Here is a 22,386-nt window from a genome sequence, read left to right on the forward strand (position 1 = left end):
AGAGGGAAAAAAGCAGGAAAAGAGAATTGGCTGGAAGCAGTAGGACTCCTCTTGGCTATTTGTCCAGGTTTTAATGGATGGAAATTAATTACGGGGTGGGTAAACTACTGTATCTGTGGAGCAGGGAGAGGTATTTCAATAATACCTGGGCTGAATTACTGGAAATAGTTTTCCAGATGCCTTTAGCACCAAAATCCCCCCTCACACAGACCTGTGGACTCAATTTCCCCTAACTAAAATCAGTCTGGGCTCTGCCTCAGGGGAGGAGAGGTGAATCCCTGAGTGGTACATGCAGCATGCTGGCTGTGGTGGATCTGCCCCAGCCTCAGCTGGATGTGAAGCAGAAATACTCACACTCTGTTCTCTTCCAGGCAATACTCATGGACCACAACTGTCCCGTGAAAACAAAAATGTACACCCAGAACAACATCCAGTCCTACCCCATAGGTGAAGAAGAGGAGGAATATGAAAGTGATGAATAATAGAAAAGCCATATAATATATTTAGGTGTACAAAATGCTGTGGTTCATGTGAAACATCTCATCCAGAAATAGGTTTTAGTTGTACTGTAAATTTAATAGTGAAATTGTCAAAAAAAACCAAAGGTATATTATTTATTGCCCGTGACTATACAGCAGACTGCAAACCGCCTTACAGGGGGGAAAGAGCTTTTATAGACCATTTGTACAGTGTTACTCTTTGTGTATTTAATTTAATTGAATATTAGACTATTTTTTATTAAATGTGTAGTAAAAATCTGTATAAAATGTGAATTTTAACTATTTGGTTTTTAAAATCACCTCCTTGACAGTATTTCATACTTTATTTGGAGTTACAGGTTACTGTCAAACTTGAGTTTTTCTTATTTAATTGGAAACTTAAAAAAGCAACCCTCAAAGAAAAGCTATCCAGTTTGCATCCTTTTAAGTGCATTGAGAGGAGATGGAACTCGGAGTACGGACAGCGCTATCACTTTTTTCATCAACTTCAGGTTGTAATATATCTAAAAAACTAAATAAGAGGCACAACTTCTCTGCCAGTTTAAATAGTGAGTTCTCCCTGAACCAGCAATGTTGAGGAAAACATGGTTGCTAAACAGATGAGTGTATTGCTATTATTGGTATTTAACAAAGTTTTAATTAAGCAGTTGTGCAATATGAAGCCCCCCAAACTCACACCACCAGGTAAACAAGTCTGTATGAACATGCACTGTTCCTTTCCCTTAGCCGGGAATGTAACAGCATGAGGATATTTTTATATTTCTCTTTTGCATCTTTCACCATATTTCAACTTTATTTTAGCTGCATCTACAGTGAGTGGCCAGGAAAAGCTGCAGTATTACAGTATTTAGTCGCAGCATGTACTGAAAGTGAGCTGCGAACTGGAACAGTTCAACTGACTCTTTTACATGCATTTATATATACACCTAAAAATTCAATGTACATTTATTTTGTTAAATGAGTTCAAATATACTCTTTGCTTAAAAAAATGGAAGCAAAGCCACTTTGTTGCCACTCTCTTAACATTGGAGGACACAGTCCAATACAGGTGATGTATTGTATTACTCAGCCCCTGCCTGCACTTAGAAAAAACAAGACTTGGAAAACAAAGCGTTTTAAAAACAATCCCAATGTCCTTCTCAGCCATGGTGTATCATTTCATTTGTAAAATGAAAAATCTTTATGTGCCTTCTCTTATGTAATTGCAGATGTTTTATGTACTACAGCATAAATACTATGTTTACATATAGTTTTGTAAAGCGTATATACTATGGTCAAAAAATATGAAAAATATAGTGGATCAAACTTCAAGTATTGCTCTGTCAATAATTATGCATTCAGAACACATCAAAATAAAGTTATCTGACAGAAGTTCATGATCTATTGTAATAAAGTGAGAAAAGAAAAAAGAATGACCCCCCAGCCCCATGATTCGCCTGCAGTGTGCTTTACCAGTGTGAGGGAAGCACTTCTCAGAGCTCCTTCAGACACCAAGGTTCTGTCCTGTGATGAATTCTTCACCAAGTAATAATTGTGCAGATCAGTGGCTGTTTACATTAGGCTCAGATTTTACTGTGATTTGCACACTTGGAACTTTGCCCCAAGAGCTGTTATTCTATTCCACTGAAGTCTTTTGGTCAACATCAAATTGTTAATCTGCTCAAATTTGGGACTGAAATACCAATGCAAGAATTCTAAATTATTACAGGACGTGTTCATCTTTTTGCCAGCTGATCAACAGCGGATTTCTTGAACTCACAAGTATATAATTCAAACTTAGCAACTCACTTTTTTTTTTTTAATAAAGCACTGAAAGGCTTTCTTCATGGCTTTGTTCTGTATTTTTGAGCACGTCAAAACTAAGGAGTTTGCATTAATCTGCAACATGAGTATGAGGAGGAGACCCAAGGAGAGATTAATGGATCACAATCCTCTGCTGCAGCTGGAGCCAGGTTTCTGCTGGGCCTTAGGGAGCAGCATCCTCCCATGATTTGCTGAGATCAGTGCAGTGCAGTGGCTCCTCTGCTATTGCTCCACTCCTGCTCCACCAGAAGATGATGATTAATTAAAATCCACACAGACACTCTCATGTTTGGAATCTCTGGGCCACCTTTCCCCCCACTCCCAAATAAAAACTTAGCAGTTGTTTTGGATATTTTGAGTAATGAGTAACCAAACCTTTTTTGGTGACAGGAAGAAATTTTACTCAGAAAATACACAAAAATCCTCCTTCTGTTCTGGAAATTATGTGGATTTTTACTATTTTGTATATTTGGATCTGTGTCAGTTCAAGTGTGATAGACACACTTTATTCATTCGCTCCCACTACTTATTCCTCTGCAGCTGTAAACTTCCACAGATGCTTTATTTCACATTTCTCAGCAATCAATTCAGTTATCAGTAGTTTTATATAAAGCAATATGTGCTTTTCCCCTGAAGATCCTTCCTTTAAGTGGTGGCTTTAGATGATAAGCTACTGCAATAGAAGTGTTTAAAAAACATTGACACAATACAAGAAAGTTGATAATTTAGCAAAACTATTTTATTAAAGCTTATTCTCATGATAAAATAATAGCCAACAAAATCATATTAGGCAGGTCTTCTGCAAATGTGTGTAGCTGCCACCTATTCAGATATCATTAAGTCAAGATATTCTTGTTTTCTGTGGTATTCTTTATTTTCAGCTATTTACAGTCAAGCATGAAGCAAAGATTACATCAGGAATGTAGTATTACAATTTCCCCCTCGAGATTCACTGCTTATTGTAAATAATGCCAGATAGGAATTTATGTTTTCCTTCTTATCACTAAAATACAACTATTTTGCCCTTTTTCCATTCGGTATATTTAAAAATATTGCACTACATTTAATTAACCTCTTACAATCATCATCATTAGCAACACTATGCGAGGAAAACGATATCCAGCTTTTCTTACCCACTGTGTTACACGAGTCAATTTAAAACCATGAAAGTGTTTTTGAAATCAGTATTTGCATTGTTTTCACAGCTCCTTCATGTGCACCAGGGCTTAAATGAAGCACTTGGATATATTTGAAAACCTCTGTAGTAGTCTGTAAGAGCAAACACTGATGGGATTGAATGCAGATCACCACCAATGGTAAGCCGCTGAGAAAATGGAGTGGGGAAGTCTTAATATGCATCTCAAGCAAGTACAGGTTAAATAACTTTTAGACAAGAAGGGAAGCTAATTTTGTGCGATTATTTGCTGAAGCTTAATTTCAGAAGTGTGTCACATGCCTGTTTTAGCATGGATAGTGTTTTCCATACATCAACTAAGTAGCATCAACTGCCCAGAACTCACAAAAAAGTGCAAGTAGTTGCATGACTGGCAGTAACCATTTTGTTTAGAAGCATAAGCACGCTGTTCCATGGTGAAAACCACTGCTTCTTAATTTTGCCCATCACAAACTAAACCAAGAAGCAAATTTAAAGGAGAGGTACATTATAGATTACCTCAAGAACTAAAGGAGTTATTTTACCATCTCAAACTCCACTCCCACAAAGGCTTTTTTTTTTCCTACTACCAGCAATACCAGTGATAATGATACAAGTACCTAGCACAGTACCTAAAATAAAGATGATATTTTATACAAAATTTCTAAACACAGAAGATGAAACAAAGGCATGTCTACAGGAAATAAATAAGAATGATGGCCTTAGCCAGGTGATGCTAAGATCCACAATTTACACATAGCACAAGACCAGACAGTTCTTTTCAAAAGCAGCTGGCTGAATTTCTTCCTCATCTCTACTGGACTCACAAATTAACTCAAATAAAACATGTTATATACACTATAGGACATTTTGCTGACAAAGGTGATCCTTCTGCTCAGACTCTATCTTCTGTCTGAGAAGCTGAATGCAACTTACCACTCTAAGATTACTCAAAAGTGTTGAGAGAACATTAGTTACTTTGTATTTTGCACCTTAAGCTTTCCAAAATGATAGTCTGCAGCAAAATATTAATTTCTTTATATTACTTACACCATCATTACATGCTTTTTCACAGAAGGCAATGAAACCTCCAACTCTTGTGAAGAACAACTTTCCTTTATCAGGCTATCAGATAATACAACATCACAAACATACGATTTTGTTCTGGAAGGCAATGAGCCTCTTACCTTCAAAATATTCCCAATTAAGGTATTATGAGATACCAGTTTATACTTTGATATCTAACAATAGTCCAAAGTTCTAAGGAGGATTTTTAGTTTTTAGCATAGCATTACTACATTTTGTGTTAAACACAAACTACAAAAAAGTTCTTGTATTTAACAAAAACATGGAAAACAAATGATATGCAATGGTAACTTCAGTAAGTATTAATAACAGACAAAATGAAAGACCTTTAGTTTGCTTTCATGATATGTTTGGCAAAAAATACACAACTACCTAGAAGACATACAATAAAACTGATCAACACTTAAAAGCCTGGCCCCTCGGTGACTTCTGTGTCAGTCATCAGCTTAGGCATGCAACAAGCTTATAATGTTTTCATCATACAATGGAAACGAAACATTTTGAAAACCTTGCCTGTTTCCCGTTGAAAACACTACCAAAAAAAAAAAACAACCCCCCCCCCAAAAAAAACCCCAAAAAATACAGAGAGGGGAAGTGGGGGCAAGTAACACATTAAAGGAAACCACACACATTGATGTGAAATGGTAAGATTACATAATTAGAAAAAATAAAAATAAGTTATTAAAAATAAATTTGCAATATAAACCCCAAAGTGTAGTTTTAACCAGCTGGTTTAACAAAATGATGGTGCTGTAGCTGGAGAAGAACCACTATTAGCAATTAACTCTGGAGAAGCAGGACACGCACATTATACCAGTGTTTTAATTTCATTTGTGTGTGTTTGGAGTTAAGTGCAAAGTATTCTTTTTAGTCCATTCCTTCAAAGACTAAATATGTAAATATCAGTCTACTGATTGAGGTGGATCAACTGGTTCTTCTGATATGATGTTCAATGTTGGAGCCTCCGTCAGACTGCCATCTTCGCTATCCACTTCTTCTGCTATACTGGATTCCTCAGAATCTTTAGTCACTTTTTTGGATTGCTTCTCTAAGAACAAGGTCTCCAGGGACTCTATATCCTCAATGCCTGCCCTGTAGTGGATCATCAGCAGCGTGAGGGCCTGCAGTCTCTCACCCGACTTAGCCAGCGCAGCAGAAATCAGGGCTTTTTTCCTCGGCTCGCTTGTCTCTTTTGCTTCTTTAACGAGTGAATTATTGTTTTCCAGCTCTTGGTCTATTTCATTCTGCAGCTTTTCCAACATAAACTCCAACTTGTGAAAACGTTCCTCCGTGGGTAAACTTCTGTAGAGATCACGCCCGATTTCTTTAACAGCAATGAAGACGCTGTCGTCGAGGCCGCCCTCCTTGCGGACCAGCTTGATGCCGGTGCCCACGGCGCGCTTGGAGGGGCTGCTGGGCCCGCTGAGCTCGGTGTCGCTGCTCTCGTTGTCAGACGTGTTCGGGGTGTGCTTTGGCGAAGGCTCGGCCACGTCCGGCCCCTGCTCGGCCAGGCGGCTCTTGGGCACCTGCCGGAGGTTCAGCAGGCGGGTGCTCGTGTTGATGATATGCCTGGTCAGACCTGTAGTTCTGTTACCAGACTTGGCCTCGGAATCAACCCGAGAGGAGGCGGCTGCAGGAGCCTCCTGTCCCTCCGCTCTGCTGCTGCCCACAGTTCGATCGAGCCGCTTTTCAGCTCCTACACAAAAGGGCATCTCGGTTAAACATTTTTCTTGACATTTTTTATGGCAAACGTAAGCACAGAGCATGCACTGCGAAGCCGCTTTAGTCCATACTTTCTTTTTGCAGTAATCACACCAAGTTGGATTCTGAAACTGAGTATCCTGAAAGTTATGCTTGTTGTCTGTGAGAACTTGTCCCAAGCAAGGATCCTCTTTCTGAAGGGCACGAGCTTCCTCTTCTAAGTGACATTCCCTCTCTTTCTCCAGAAATAAGCTTGAATCATCCATCTCACCTTCTTTTAAATATTTGAATTGTAAAGTTACATCACCATAGCAAAATTTTTCATTGAAACCTTTATGGGTTGTCAAACTCCGCAACGCTGTTCTGGTGACTGCTGCTTTAGGTGTAGGAGCAGCCAGTTGAAATTTCCTAACAAATTCCATCGAGGACGTAGCTAGACAATCTAAAGCAATTTCTTCAAGTTTTATGCTTGCATATCCTAAGCAGATAAAACCACCTGCTTTGAAAGGGTCTCTGCACCACAGTGCAACATTAAGGTACTTATGGTATTTTTCTACTTCAAATAGACAGGAGGATGTTCTCGTCATCGGCCATCGGCCCTGACGGATTTTATAAGGAATTTCTGGTGACTCCCACGTTCGATGATCATCACTATCTTTACCACTACGTGCGTTTTCTGTAAGTCCATCTTTTAATGCATCTTGCTTTGGTGCTGTTACTACTTTTGATACTGCTGGGTCTTCTATCTGATCACTAATTTTAATTATCTTCTCTGTAGATTTTTCTCCATTATTTGCAGGTGGAGGTGGCCTCTCTGGTTTATCAGAACATACACCTGCAGTTTCTAACACATTTTGGCTGTCACTAGTAGACAAAATAGGCTTAATTTGTGGCCTAGGTGGCACAGGAGGCTTAGTACCAGATCCTTGTGACTGCTTACCCAATGGCTGTGATGCATCTGAAACCTCAACAGTTTTAGGTGTTACCGCTTTAGCCCCATCTTTTTGTTGCGTTTTTGATGCTGCCTGATAACCTCCTAAGTGCAGTTTTCGATTCAGGATGGGGGATATAGTTCCAAGAGGTTTAGCAGCAGCAAGAATTACTACCGACCGTTTGGGACTTGGAGTTGTTGGCAGATCTTCTTTTTGGTCAGGTGCATCACAAGCTAAGTCTTCAAATTCTGAGTCAAAATCTCTGCTATCAGTATCTACTGCTAAACTATTCTGGTCATCTTCTGCCTGTGCCAAGAAAGCTGTGTCCTCCAGTTGTCCAAATCCATCCTGCAGTGCTGAGCCATGCTGATTATACCCAACGGGCCTTTCATAAAAGACTAAAACTCTGTCCCCAGCCTGTCTAATAAGCTTCAACACTTGGACAGTTGACGTGATTTTAACACCTATTAAAAAAAAAAAAAAAAAAAAGACAAACATTAAGTTCTAATTATGATAATAATCTAAGTGACCAAAAACAGTCAACAAACACATTGTTGCTCAGTAACAAAAGAAGTCAATTATGACAGAAGAGCTTAACTGAAATGTAACAGATGGATCCTCTCCATTTTATTCATATAAATATGGAGCTGGAAAAAAGAATTACATAAATACTCCAGTTTGCTGTCCTTAATAATACTGTAATCTTAGTAATGTTGATTTGATATGGAAACAGCTTTAACCTTGGTCTTACTGTAAAGTTTGGACTTTTCAGCAGTAGGCATGTAACAAAGGACTCAAAAAAGATGGGTATCTTTAAACACAATTGTAACAGAAGCAGGCTAAAATGAAAATAGTTGCTATATGTTAATGAAATATGGGCATAATGCTACATTATCAGTGTGGCTGGAGCGAGCTGAACCATATTCCTGAGCAGAACTTGCTCAGAGCCATTTGATGTATCTCCAAATTACATGCAAGCCAAAATATCTTAATGAGCACACAGTCCACATACAGTCATGCAGGGGATCACATAAAAATGACTTTTCCTTTGTTCCAAAGCAATCATCAGTTATCTCTTCAAAGGAACTGAAAACCCTTTTAAATTACTGGAGTATTGCAGTGGGGATTAATTTAGGCAGTATCTAAGCAAAAGAAGTAATTTATTCAGATTTTAAGCTCTGGTCTGTAAAACCTCTGTAAGAGGTTAAACTTCCTGCTAGCCCAGTCACATTAATGTTTTGGCTGAGGTTTTTATTGTTTTGATTTGTTCTTTGTTTGTTCTGTTTTTAATGTTGTTGTCAAATGTTCATTCAAGCTTCTTTTGCCTTTTACCTATGAAGGAGTAAATAAACATTCAAGAAAATAAATCAAGCAAACAAAGACCTTAAGTGACCATAAATACATAAATGTTAGCTTTTGAGTGCCAAGCACAACTTTAATTATTAAGAAATTAATAATTATTAAGAAAGGGAGATTAGCCAAACTGCATACACGACAAGAAGGACCTTATTGTGAAATTTGACATATCACTCACTGCCAATTGCCAGCAGTCTGTCTCCTCTCTGCAGATCAGCAGCTGCAGCAGGTGAGTTTGGAGTCACAGTTTCGATGACCACGTGCCCTGCATCCTCCTCCTTGGACTGCACAAGGCGCAGCGTGAGCCCAACGCTTTGCAGATTCCCTTTCACAAGTTCTGCCTGCAGAGAAAGAAATCAAAAGTATCTCAGTAAAGCTGACTGCAAGGATTCATGGCTACTATCAGTAATTTAAATAAAAATTAAATAAAATGATACAATTTTAATATTAAAAACAAATTATTATTTGAAAAATGCATTAGAACATCCATTGACTTCACCTAATTGATTAACTGTCTGCCAACGAAGTTTGCATCTTTGGAGGTATTCACAAAAGTCCCAGTCCTAAATCAAATACTACTATTAAACACAAGCTCATTATCCATTTTATTAGAATATCTAGGTATCACTGTGAATGTAGCCCAGTTGTTTCATAAAACCTAACACTATGAATAGTTCTCCAGTATTCTGTGAAAAATGGTGTTTGGAGTTACAAAAACAAAACTCTTATATACTTACACATTACTAAAGGATATTTAGAACAAATCTCAATTAACAATAGCCTAAAAAGTTTCTTCAAAGACTCAGACTCTTTCCTCATATTTATCTTGCAAAAGAAATACAATTTATTGTATAATACATTTTAACTCAATACATTTTAACTCAAATAACCTCAAATATCTTTTTCTAAAAAACAACGAAAAAGGACAACTGAGGTGCAATCTCTGTAGTTGACTTTCATATGACAGACCAAGATAGTGATTAATTATTTACAGACCTCAGTGTCAGAGATCTTTGGCAACTTTTTTTCTAATAAAAGCAGTCCTTAATGAATTTAAGAATACCACTTTTCCCCCTAAAGCACATTCCAAATTACTGTCTACCATCATTCCATCAACAGATATTCTATTTGAAAGGAGAATTCATATGTTTCAGCTTCAAGGATAGAATTTTAATTTGCTTTTTTGATTCCCAAGAAGAGAGAGGCAGTAAGTGTAGAAACCTCCACAGGAAATTTTATATTTGGTTTCAATTTACTGAGTTCAGGTAGACAGCCTTCTCCTCCGGCCTTCTGCATTTACTTTGTTGCTATTCAATTGTGGATGTTTGAACTGTCTGGAGTTAAGCCTCCTCTTTGGAGGATGTGATTGTTTACTCAGTTTGTGCAATGGCTTTCCACAGATGGAAGTGGATTATTCAGCTCAGTCCATGGCTCTCTCCTTGGCTGTGTGGCTGTCACTTCTTTCCTATAATCTTAATAGCACTGCATCTTTTTTTTTTTTAATTGTAGTTCAGTTCTTTATAGAAATAAAAATGCTGTGCTGCTCGGCAGTTTGCTATAGAATTGCACTGAGTTTGAGGAAACAGACTTGTATTAACTTTTTAAGCTTTCTCACTATTTTCTGCATTTCCCACAGGCACCTACTCTTTTTTCTCAAACTTCTATAATTAATACCCAGTAATGTATGTAAGAATAACAAGACCAATATAAGCTTAATTGCAGTTCCAAGACTTAAAGGTTATTGCAGAATGAAACAAGTAAATAGTTGCCTACAGAAACAACCCTGATGGAGTCTTCAGGTTGATTTTTGTTTGTTTGTTTAAATGCCATCCTCATTTACACCAAAACTACTGTTACATAATTAATTTTCAGAACATTTAAATAATAAACTGCTAAGTGTTAAGAAACAAAGAAGTATTATAAATGTCTGTGGAAGAAGATGAACTTTTTTTATTTAAAAAACCCTGAATTACTCTTCTGCTTTAGTCCTTTATTTATATGCAATATAGCTTTAAGCTAGCAATTCACAAATGTTGCAATGTGCTGTATGGAAACAACATGAACAATTACTGCAATTTCAAACAACACTAATTGAATATTTTAACTGTCAAAAACACAAATGACATGAATTTGCTTTGGCAGCACACAAAGCTGCAACAAAAACAACATCCAAAGATCACAATAATATAACTGCACATTCTTATCAAACAATGAGGAAACCATTATTTCTGAGCTTTGCTCGGAGTCCAAGTACTCAAATCTCAGTTTTCCTATGATGGTTCCTTTGTAAGTCTTGCTCTAAGCGATTAAGCTCAAAAAAATATTTCCAAATCATTGTGTTTGAATAGAAGAGGAACTATCATAACGAAGATCAGGAAGTAAACTCGCATTTAAGGAATGCTGACAAACATGAAAATTACAAAGGGCTGAAAAACAAATTATAACCACTTTTCCCCCTAATTTCTGTTAGTGCACTGAAGTAGAAAGCTGTTTAGTGAGAGAATTCCAGGAAAGAAATGGATGCTTAGAACATGAAAGGGAAAAAAAACCAACAAAAACTTAAAGATGGCTTTCCTTTTAACACCCTGTTATTCTGGCCATTTAATTACATTCCTTTAGGAAGTCATCTATTTTGACTATATAGTTTCTTCTGAAATCTTACGTTAGATCTGTATCTCAAAGCCCAGAACTGGAGCTCATTAGTAAGAAAAGATGTTTGAGAGCCATGGCCCGTCCAGGGTGGACATCCTGTTAACTTTGCATGGCAGCAGAAGAGACATTGCTGTGTGTTCGCTACATGAGACAACTCTTGTCCACTCAGTCTCTGAGCAGAGCAGAAAAACACCCAACTACTGAAGGAAGGTGGCCACCACAGCCCTGTCACAGGGGTCACCTCAGACAAACCTACTCCTTTCTTCTACAGTTGGTATTTTCTCATCCATTCAAAGAAAGGCCCAAAGTGATAAGAGTTTTCCAGAAAGTCACAAGTCTTGTCTGAAAGAGAATGTCAGAAGAGCTGATGTTGCCACATTTTTTTTTTTAAGAAAGGCAGCAATGACCTCTGACCACTGTTGGTACATGCAATCATGGCAAAGTGCATGACGAGCAGATATGGAGAAAGGGCATAATTGGACAGTGAAAAGGGGGAAAAAAAAGTTACCAAAGCTCTTTTTTAAAGCATTTGTCGGTAAAGACTCTGATACTCTTGAGTTTCCTTTGAATCCAATGACTCCTTTGAGCAGAACTACACAGTGGATGACTTAACAGTGAAAATATTCTGTAGTGCAAAGACTAGAAACCCCTGAGGTGATCCCCAGCGTTTCACCCTTCCCTCCTCCTCCAGGGAAAGACCACATGAAAGAAATGAGGGACAGCTGGGACCCAAGATATGTAGGTATCTGAACATTTGGCTCCCATGCAGGAACACGGCCTGCAGATTACAACACGTATGACTCACTGATGGCAAGGAGACTTCCAATATTCCAGCAGTATCTGATGGAAAGCTGTTTTTGGAAGGAGAGTGCCTTTGAACATAACAAGCAAAGTTCATCTCAACTTTTTATTAACTTTGGCACAGTCACAAGCTTTCTCATGAGGTAAAGTGGTTTTATTTATCAACCCAAACCAGATGAACAGTTTCCTTGATTCTTCTTTCTGGCAACTGTGAGAAACACCGCGCTATCTCAGGCTACGATGAATGCAGGTGAAGAGCATTTGGAGCTCTCAAACACCACCCACCCCAACAAGCTCACTGAGAAACTCAAACATCTTTGTATACCCAGCACAGTTACTTTATGCCTTTCTGTCTCCCCCTCAGATTAAGACTTGATAATAAATGTGAAGAGCCAAAGACCTATTGGAACACAAAACACGAGGAGGACGAAAATCAGCTAAGTGACACAGAGGTTAGAAGAAAATTGCTGATAATGAAAGGATATTTATTATCAAGAAACCTTGCTGCAAGGGAGAAAAACTAACAGCTGCACCCAGGAGAAAGGGAAATTTTAACCAATTAGCTATATCATATTAAAGCAAGTTTATTTTAATTTGGTCTAATTAATAGCTCTGTTTTACTAAGTCCTGCAAACCTTAGTAGTTATTTAAATAAGGAGCAAGACAAGGCAGATATTAGCACTTCATTGTCAGTGACAGGCATACATTCAGTGTATTTTACATTGAAATAGTTAGAGCTAAACTGTATCACTGAGCTTAGAAAATGTACCTTTTTTAAAAAAATTGCTTTAAAAAAAGCAATCCCCTAGACTATTTATTAAATACTTGTTGAGATTAAGATGCAACAAAACAGGAATGACTATCCTGGAGAAAAAAAAAAGTAATTTCCTCAGTGTTTTATTATTAAAAAAAACCCCAAACCCCAACAATAAAACAAGAGGACACAAGATGTCCATTAACTTGAAAATTAATAGAACATTTTGATGCGGAGCTGTGAACACTTGACTTTTACAGGACAAAGTCCATAAACATTGATTCCACAGCACAGGCATCAGTCTGTTTGTATGCACCAGCGTACAAGGCGCCGCAGAGCACAACCCCACTGCTACTTCCAGTTCAATACTGGATGCATGCTCTGGAAACACAATGCAGGAGAAAATTCTTTTGTGTCTCATACCCTTTTCTTGTCTCAGCCTTGTTGTTCTGAAAGCCCAGCAGCTGAATGTCAGTGAAAATCAATTTTTCCAAACCTTTTCAAACATGAACTGAACTCCACAGCTCCACAGTGATTAATCAGAAGTTTATAGCTTGCTAGTATCATTTAAATGGCCAAATATTTGCATGAGTGTCAAAACACGATGGAGTTTTAATCTTCAAATGCTTCATGAAATTATCAGTCTGAAATAATTTACAAATACAATGGGATGATAAATAAACATCCCTTTTACAGACAACAGACAAATGTGATGCCATCTCATTTACTATTTATTCCAAAACCATGTATGAAGTTAGATTATTATTTGATTCAGAGGTAAGAATGCCACCAGTAATACTGTAGTCTCAAGTAGAATCTAAATTAACATTAGATACAGCACTTCCATTCAGAATTTCTAAGACAAGACATAATGTTCATTAATAAATACAGAGATTACAACATCTAGGAAAATCTGTATGACAATCTCTTACCAGCAGTGCTACATCATTCAGCTAAACTTTAAAAACTCTTAGGCACATACAAAAATAGAAAATCACAACATTAAGCCATAGCAGGAAAGTTAGAGCATAACACTTTTACTTTTAAACCAAACTGCTTATTTTCAGGAACTAAAAAGGAAATTGTTGTTTTTGTAAGCTTAATTTTACACTGTAAAATAATGTCTCATATTCTAAATTTGCTTAACTATTTGTAAGCATTAACATCATAAATCTTTACTAGAATTTAGTAAGCATGTCACATTCTTTTGAATAAATGCTAAGAAAACCTAGATCAAGTACAAATATAAAATTTTATTTTACAGAATTTACATCAACTAGAAGAATACTGCTTTTCCAAATTGTTCATATTCCCCATCAGGGGTATGTAACACACTTTACGTAGCAGAAACTGAAGCCATGTCAGTGCTGTATGATAGAACAAAATAGTTTTTTTTGGCCAAACCATCAGAGTTGCCAAAGGAGATCTTAGGTATTCTTGCAAGGTATAGTCTAATGCATTTTGAGGAAAAAGAAGTGAAAACGTCTGTGAGTATGTCTGTAAAGTATTACACTCTCCCAGAGAACCCTGCACGCTGAGAGGAGAGGAAGGAATATTTCATGTCAAAACCCCCCAAAACATTAAAGTCCAAAATTGGGAAGCAGTTTCTTCTCTTTGGAAGAGTCAGTTATTTGTATTATTGAAAAAAGGTTTTTGGCAAACATCCTTAAAACATTGACTTTAGTATTATTGCATTTTTCAACCCTATTACTGAATGCAGTTATTATATATGACCTGCACAGCAAAGAGAGTGTGAGATTATTTACAGGGGAGAAGAGGCAGTGAAAGGAAATGGGAATCACCAAACTCATTATTTGCTCCTTAGAAACACTGGACACAAAGGAAATGAAGTAATTTTCTTTTAATGTTCCGGGAAGATTTCAATCTATGCTTTAGAAAATGACTAGATGTTTTTCTTCTCTGTGTGACACAGCCCTGAAGCCTAAAAAGGAAACCTGTGCCAGTGTAGCACAAATCTTTCCCAAACCTCTTCTCCAGCCCTCCTGTCCACGGGGCAGGACAACCCGAGACGTGTTCTGTTGTAAACCTTGACTAAGGAATCCAAGATGACAGAAACATTTCTCAGGAACAGAGAAAACTCCCAGTTAGAGAAAGAGAAATGTTTTCTGAGCATTCAAGAGCTAACCCTGTTCTTGGGATGCTTAAATAGCTCAGGAGTCAATAAAATATGCCCTAATTATAAACTGTGGTCACTTTTATGTCTTACACATGCACAGGTGTAATGATGCAGATGTGTGGATGTGCCTCCATCTCCAGATTTAACCTGTGTATGTCCTTCAGCAGGTTCTGAAATGTTGAAACACACTGACAGAAGGTTTAAATAAAATAAAAAGCTGTAGTAATATTTATGGAATAACTAGACTATACAGTATGACAAACAATGAAAAGGAAGGAAATAATATCTGTAATCATATTAAATCTACATAGAAGATTTACCTAAGTTATTTTTCTCCCCACTAGAAAGACACATTAATTACAAATCACTGATTAGAAAAAGACTGATGGCAATGTAATGCAAAAGACAATATACTGGCTACTTGAAACATCAGTATGTATTACACCTAGAAGCAATATGCCATTCTAAGAAACCAACACATACTAGAAAACAGATTTACAAGCTTGGAAATTAATTTACTGATTTTGAAATTTTTTTTCAAATAATTAATAAAACACTGCTTGACAAAAAATTTGATTTAATTTTTTCTGTAACTGAATCTAAATCCTAAATCTAAAATTGCTACTGTTCCACAAATTGTATCAGGACTTTATCACAACAACTAACATACTCTTTCCTTGCTATGTGATCCTTCCTCCATACCACAGATACACACATATCTTTAGTTTTATTCAAATGGAAATTTTAATGTATTTTTCCACCAGGTTTATATTGGTTTATTTTTTATATATTGATTTATTTTTTGTATTTCTATTGATTTATTTTTCCCAGGTTTATATTGATCCAGTTAATTTCAACGAACATTTTAATTTGTCCCCACCTTTTTTTAATGTCTTAACAAAACATATGAGACAAATACATTGAATGAATACGTATTTCTTCCAGATATACAGAATTGTAGGTGAAGGGGGTGTGTGTGGATTTTTTCCAAAATAATTCATCAATACATTTAAACATTTAAATATATATACACATGTGTGACTAGAATTTTCAATAAGAAATCGAAAGGAAACTATCTGCTGCTTATAAAAAAAAATCCTGTTGAACAGCAATCCCAATTATTGATTTTTCACAATTCCTTTTACAGTCCTAACTGAACAAATGCCAAAAAGATATTCTTATGTCCATTTTACATGAAAGAAGAAATTTGATGACACTATTAAAAGCTTAACATGCAAAACCAAAATAAGTTTGGAAAAAATACTAGAAAGGACTTTTACCATAAGGAGATATCACCAATAAAAATAAAATTTCAACCACATTTTTTTAATTTCTCTTTCTGTTCTGTGCCACTTATTTGCTAGTTAAACCACTCCTTACTTCTACCCAATGTTCACTGGAGTGTTTGTAGTGGCTTTCTGGACCAGGCTGATCCTTCAAATTCTAGACAATCTTAATTGTTTTTTGCTGAACCTGGTGTTCTGCCTTCCTCCACTGCAGCGCTTACTCTGTGCTGAAACCCCGTAAATCAGGAGGGTTTTTCTGTACTCACCGCTGCCCTGAGCAGATCTACACTTGCTTAATCCCCTAAGAAAAGTTAACTTTTCACACTGCTCACCCTTCTCTCCAAAACCTCTGAACAACACACTCTGTCCTGAAAACAATTCTCAGCAGTAACACACAGCAATCAGCCAACACTCAAAATCATCTTAAGACTAATTATTCACACAATTTTTCTAGTACAAATACCAAAAAACATCTACTGTGGTATCAGAAAATAAGTTCTTCAGCTTCTTTCCTTTGATTCAACATTGCCCATTTTGCAATTTCTGCATTTTTGACATATTTGTGCATTCCATACCCTATCAGCTGGAGCAGCTCTATAGGACTGGCTACACCTTGGTGCCTCACTGAGTGTCACTGGACAAATAGCCAGCAGCTGTTTTGTGAAATACTAGGAAAACCAGATTTTTGATGACTATAAAACAGTGAAAAATGGTAAGTGGGATGTTCTACTTTTTGCTGTTAATCTTTGCAGTCTTGTGAACTCCAGTCTGTGCACTGGGAGACAACGATCTCAGACGGACACTGCGTTTTTCCCATTTGGTTTGTTTTACTTTTAGGAAGAAGTTATGGACAAAGGTCTTGATATTTTCTTACTAGTCATCTTAAATAGCAAGCCAGTGGGACTAATTTTCTGTTCTACACAATAACTTGTAAAACCCAAAAAATACAAGTTACAAAATATGATGGTAATTTCATTCTGAAATGAGTTACATATTGGACCTAGATCATATTTAAAACAGTAATTCATTAAGGCCACAATACTGCAAATGTTATGCACATGTCTAACTTCACCATCATGAGCTATTTGTCTGAAAATAAATGTGACAATTCATCGTAGGAAAATTAAACATCTGCATGTCTGCCTGATGAGCACTGAAAACATTTGACATCAGCAAAATCCAGAAGAGGCTTGTTACTGAACAGAATGAAGAGCTGAATCTTATTTTCCCCAAATACTTCTGACACATTGCAGATACTCTGGCTAAACTACTCCTAAAAAATTGCACCTTTCAATTGCACGGTGAAGCAGGTTACACGACATGCAAAAAGCAAACTGTTTAGCAATTATCATGAATTGCTGAGGCATTCTTACAGCAATTACAGGACTTGAATGGAGGAGTTAAAGACAAACAAGGCAGCAGAAAACCTACATTTAACTTTGAAGTGTCAAAAGCTGGTAAAATAAAGGCCTTCAGTTATAGGTGGAGCTCTTCTTTGCAGAGCAATTTAGCACAAACACCAATATAGCACTTTCTTAAGTGCTGTTACTCGCTGACATCCTTTTAGTCTTGATTAAACCCAACTTTGATGATTTCCTTTGGCTCTGAAGAATTGGAAAATATCTATTTTTTTATTTTCCTAATGTAATATCACCTTTATATATAAGCCTTTGATAGGAAAACGTCTTCCTCCAATAGTGCTTGAGCATTACTTGGTCACCATATAAATATTTTATGCAAAACTCAGATCATCTAAAAAGAAATACTGAATTAAGGTTACCAAATTCATTAATAATACTATGTGTGACATTCATCCCAATAAAAACTTTACCTTGTTATGAATCACTGCATTGCCAATTACAGATAAAGGAGATTGATGCAAGCCTGTAAGTTTATGCACTGTGAATATGTGCACATGAGAGAGCTCAACCCAGGGGTTTGCTCATCTCCAAGATGGAAGCAAAAAAACTGAAAACATTTAAGTATATACATTAAAAGTAAACCCTCTAAAACAGTAATTACTTGTATGTATCTTGGAAGTATCTAATCAATGGTGATAAGATAGCTACTATTAATCTTCTTGCAGTAAACTCCAAATATTGGACTATCAGCTCTTTATAATGGAAATAATGGCCACAGTGAAGAGTTTTCTCCACACAGAGAAACTGCTTGGCAATTTTGACTATCGGACCCAGCAGCACTAACTATCTGAATACTGACACAGGTATTGCCATCAAAAATAAAAATATGAGAAGCTATTATCCACTGTGATTAAAAGAATATGCATCACAGAGGCTAGTCTCCATGGAAATAAGATATACAATATAATTTATATTCACTAAAACGTAGTAACTCTTAGATTTCAATAATGGGCTTAAAAGTCGCATTTTAAAGGGTTTAGAAGTTACTTTTCTGACAGAAAAGCTACACTCTCAGAAACAAAGCATTAAAACTGCAGGTAATACAAATTACACTCTTATCAATAACACAGCCAAACCAACAGGGACCTCACATGCACCTAGAACCTCCATATTCATACAATTTGAAATATTATAGAACTTAAGAGAACAGGTTTTTATTTCTGCACTGCAGAAACACACTGTTTTCTTGGCTACTGGTACATTTCTCATCAACATTAATGGCTAGATGGCTACTCAAGCAAAGCACAAGCCTGAATAAAACCCACTGAGTGTTCAGAGTCCCACATTCCCACTGAACTAGCTAAGCCCAAAGGAACTAAAGCAGATGTAGTAAAATGAGTCGTGATCTTAACAGCTCTTCAGAGATAACAGAAGACCCATCTGTATCAAAATTGAAGTTCCTGTTGTGTACAAGCCCGAGCCCCACTCTTTGCCGGGTAAAACCAGACCAACACTTCTCTGAAATTCTACGGTACCCATGGCCAGAAGAAAAGAGGATTTATATTTAACTTATTCCAAATAATTGCTGCAAGAAGGCCAACATTTTGTATATAATAATCTTTCTGTACCTAGAAAGGCAGCCAAACCACACTGAGTTGTTTTCAATTAAATTCTGGACAAAATGCTGCAGTATAAACACACAACTATACAACCAGTAAAGGTTTCCATGACCATACATCTATTTCTGGTTATTTTGTTGAACACATCACATCAAATCAATTTATTTATGGTTATAGGGCACAAGTTGCTGGCAGGCAGTGAAACAGCAGCTCAGTGTCACATCTGATTAGTAACACCAAGACAACAGCACACCTAGAAACCAGATTTTCATTCTGTTATTGATGACCATCACTTATAAAAATTGCAACAACTATTAAACTGAAAATATCTTTACATCAACTCAGTCAAACACTGACAATTCACTCTGCAAAAGAAATCAATAGCCAGCTCTATCTCCTCTGCACTTGAAAAATAATCCATTATTTTTTAATACACATAAAGATCAATTCCCAATAGATTTAATGAATGATTTAGAAACAGGTCATCAGCTGTAAATTAGAATCCACATACCAGCCACCTTTGCAACCGAGCTTCCAAAAAAACTTCATGAAAATCCAAATAGCTGAACTTTTCATAGAAGGGATCTTTGTCTGCAGCGTTCTTTCCACACAATCAACGTGACTGTAACTGCCTAATAAAAAGTAGGATTTCCTTTTCCTATAGTCAGCTATCTGAATGATGAGAAAACGATTTGTGTAACTACGTCTTCTCCAGAAATTAATTTTAGATCTCAAACCACTAACACTAAAGCACGTAAAAGAGCTAAAAAGAAATATTCTTCCAGAAACAGCTTATTAGGAGTAAGCCCAAAAAAAAGTTAAAAGAGAAGCAGAACACAACCCATAGTGGAAGTAAAAGTTCACTCCTTGTGACCTTTATTTTTTTCACTATCTTCTGGTTCAAAGAAGTAATATATACCACGTCCTCATCTCCCTTTTGTAAGGTAAGTGAAAGAATGAATAGGAAATTATGTCAAGCTTAAAAACTTCTTTTACTTCAGCACTCACTATAACTTCATACACTCTGGTTTTATGCACTATTATTTTTAAATTAGCAACATATTTTATTGATAGTTGGTGAAATATATATATGAAAAATACCCACAGAATTTCATAAAGCAACATGTTTCTACTTCCCTTTTCCCCTTCTCTCTTCTATCACCAGAAACACGGCTTGTTTGGGACTGTGACCAATTAATTACCTCTTCCAAAGAATTCACAACTCACTCATTAAACTGAAAATTGAACAAAGGATTACCAATACTGTACAAAGCTTGAGAAATAAATTTAACTTTAAAAAAGTAATACTGAAGAAGGTAGGATTGATTCAGCTTACTTAATGATTTCAATGACTCTTATTATAAAAGAAAAAGAAAATTGCATCCAAGAAGTTGATGAAAAGTTGTGAAGTAATTTGAATACTTGGTTCAGACTATTGTCTGTACTTTGCCTTTTTTGATCATCACCATAAGGGCATTGGTGAAACAGCCCAAAAAAGGCATCGCTCATAAATGGCACTTTCAAAACTAAGTGTTCAAAAGTATGGGGTTTCTCTTTTGAAGTGCTACTTTAAAAAATATTTCATTTGAAAACCTACAGGCTTAAGTCATTAGGACTCTATAGAAAAAAACTATGTGCAATGTGATGAATGATGAAATACCTCACAGTAAAAAGAAGAGTAAACCCAACAAAATTCCCAACAGCAAAGCTTCAGGATACAAAATTACAAATTTAATCATCAGCTTGCTCCCAAGGTTATAAAGCCACTTTCTTCCTGCTGGAGTTCAGTATTTTTTATAACCTCTACAACACACTAAAAAAACCTACCAGAAAAATTATATTCTGTCAGGGTTTAGGGGGGGAAAAATACAGGGGTAAAAAGGTTGTGTACATGGAGATGGGAAGGGAAAGGAGATTGGGGAAAAAAAAATCATATCTGGACTAGAAAATTGCAGTTTGTGAATCCATGGCTTCACTGTGACAGCAAAACACTTCTAATTTCCCCATTCCCATGACCTCTGAATAATAAAACTTAATTAATTCACATCAACTACCAAGAAACCAATGGATGTAACTTAATATTGGTAATTTTCAGTTATTTGTGTACAGTGTTACATTTTGGTAGAGACATCCATGCATATATTATAATATATTAAGAAAGGATTTCCCTTTTTCACAAGAGAAAAAAAAAAAAAAAAAAAAGACAACTTGGGAGCTAAGAAAGCTAAACTATCAATGCTTTTTTTTTTTACTTAGGAGTTATACCAAAAGACAATCATAATGAATAAACATGTGTGTTCATCATGCACAGCTTGCCCTTCCTCATGAACTCCCCCAAGTCCACAAAACCAGCCTGTGACTTAAATACTTTCATACCATTTGATCAAGAGCATCACAAAGTAATTAAACCCCAGGTAAATCTACACTATTAAGTCAGACAAACATCAAAATTAACTGCAATTTAGATGCTTTCAGCGGAAGCAGCATCGATTTTTTTGCCATTTTCATACAAGGACACATTTCTAAGTTGACACAGTATTTTGCATAGAAAGCAATACAAGGTTAAAACTGGCATGCAAGGATCATAATCTGAATATAAAGATAACATGAACTAATGAGTTGTTAATAATTATTGAAAGAGCTATGGTTTTATTACACAGACAGTGAAGGAGACTAATGAGGACTAGAGCCAAGCTAAGCCACCTTCTTGGTTTAAGTCTCTGCCTAGGTAAACAACTTTTTTTTTCCAACAGAAGTTCAAATTCTCTTTTACAATTAACTGTGCTTTCTTTAAAAAAGAAAAAGAATTGTAGAGGTATACAGACACTCATAAGTATCAAAAAAGGAGACATAGCTAAATTAATACAAAGATGAGACATTTCCAATGAGCAATAAGACACTTTGAAATGGATATCAAAGTTATGCCTCCAGATATCAGTGACACTCACTCAGTTGACATACCAACCTTAAAGCAGTGTGGCTAATATATGATTTTCTGAAATTCTTAAATAACAAAAAGTTGCACCACTAACAATAACCAATTAAAAATAAATCTCCACACTAGATAAGACCCCTAGCCAACATTCACATTACAAAGTATTCAAGATAAATGGGAGCAATACGCAAAAAATGGAACTAAAGATATGCTGGGGAAGAGATGAAGTGATAGAAACTCAAAAACAGCTTGTCTGCATCTACAGTGCACTCCTGCACACTTTGCATATCAACCACACTCTCTCTTACAG

The 22,386-nt window shown here is 36.4% G+C and overlaps 2 protein-coding genes across 2 annotated transcripts in view; one reads left to right on the top strand and one right to left on the bottom strand.

The window, feature by feature from the left end:
* The window catches only part of SLC18A2 (solute carrier family 18 member A2), a 28,181-nt gene extending 25,533 nt beyond the window's left edge, over positions 1–2,648 (top strand). The window contains exon 15 of the mRNA XM_058841247.1: positions 372–2,648. Coding sequence (XP_058697230.1) covers positions 372–482 — 111 coding nt within the window. The 3' untranslated portion in view covers positions 483–2,648. The remainder of the gene's footprint in view (positions 1–371) is intronic.
* A 311-nt stretch (positions 2,649–2,959) lies between these two features.
* The window catches only part of PDZD8 (PDZ domain containing 8), a 52,369-nt gene continuing 32,942 nt past the window's right edge, over positions 2,960–22,386 (bottom strand). Inside the window, exons 4-5 of the mRNA XM_058841245.1 lie at positions 8,710–8,872; positions 2,960–7,639 (exon numbers count right to left, since the gene is read on the bottom strand). Of these exons, the coding sequence (XP_058697228.1) occupies positions 5,445–7,639; positions 8,710–8,872 (2,358 nt within the window). The 3' untranslated portion in view covers positions 2,960–5,444. The remainder of the gene's footprint in view (positions 7,640–8,709; positions 8,873–22,386) is intronic.

This window comes from Poecile atricapillus, chromosome 6, assembly GCF_030490865.1.
Source record: "Poecile atricapillus isolate bPoeAtr1 chromosome 6, bPoeAtr1.hap1, whole genome shotgun sequence".
Taxonomy (NCBI): domain Eukaryota; kingdom Metazoa; phylum Chordata; class Aves; order Passeriformes; family Paridae; genus Poecile; species Poecile atricapillus.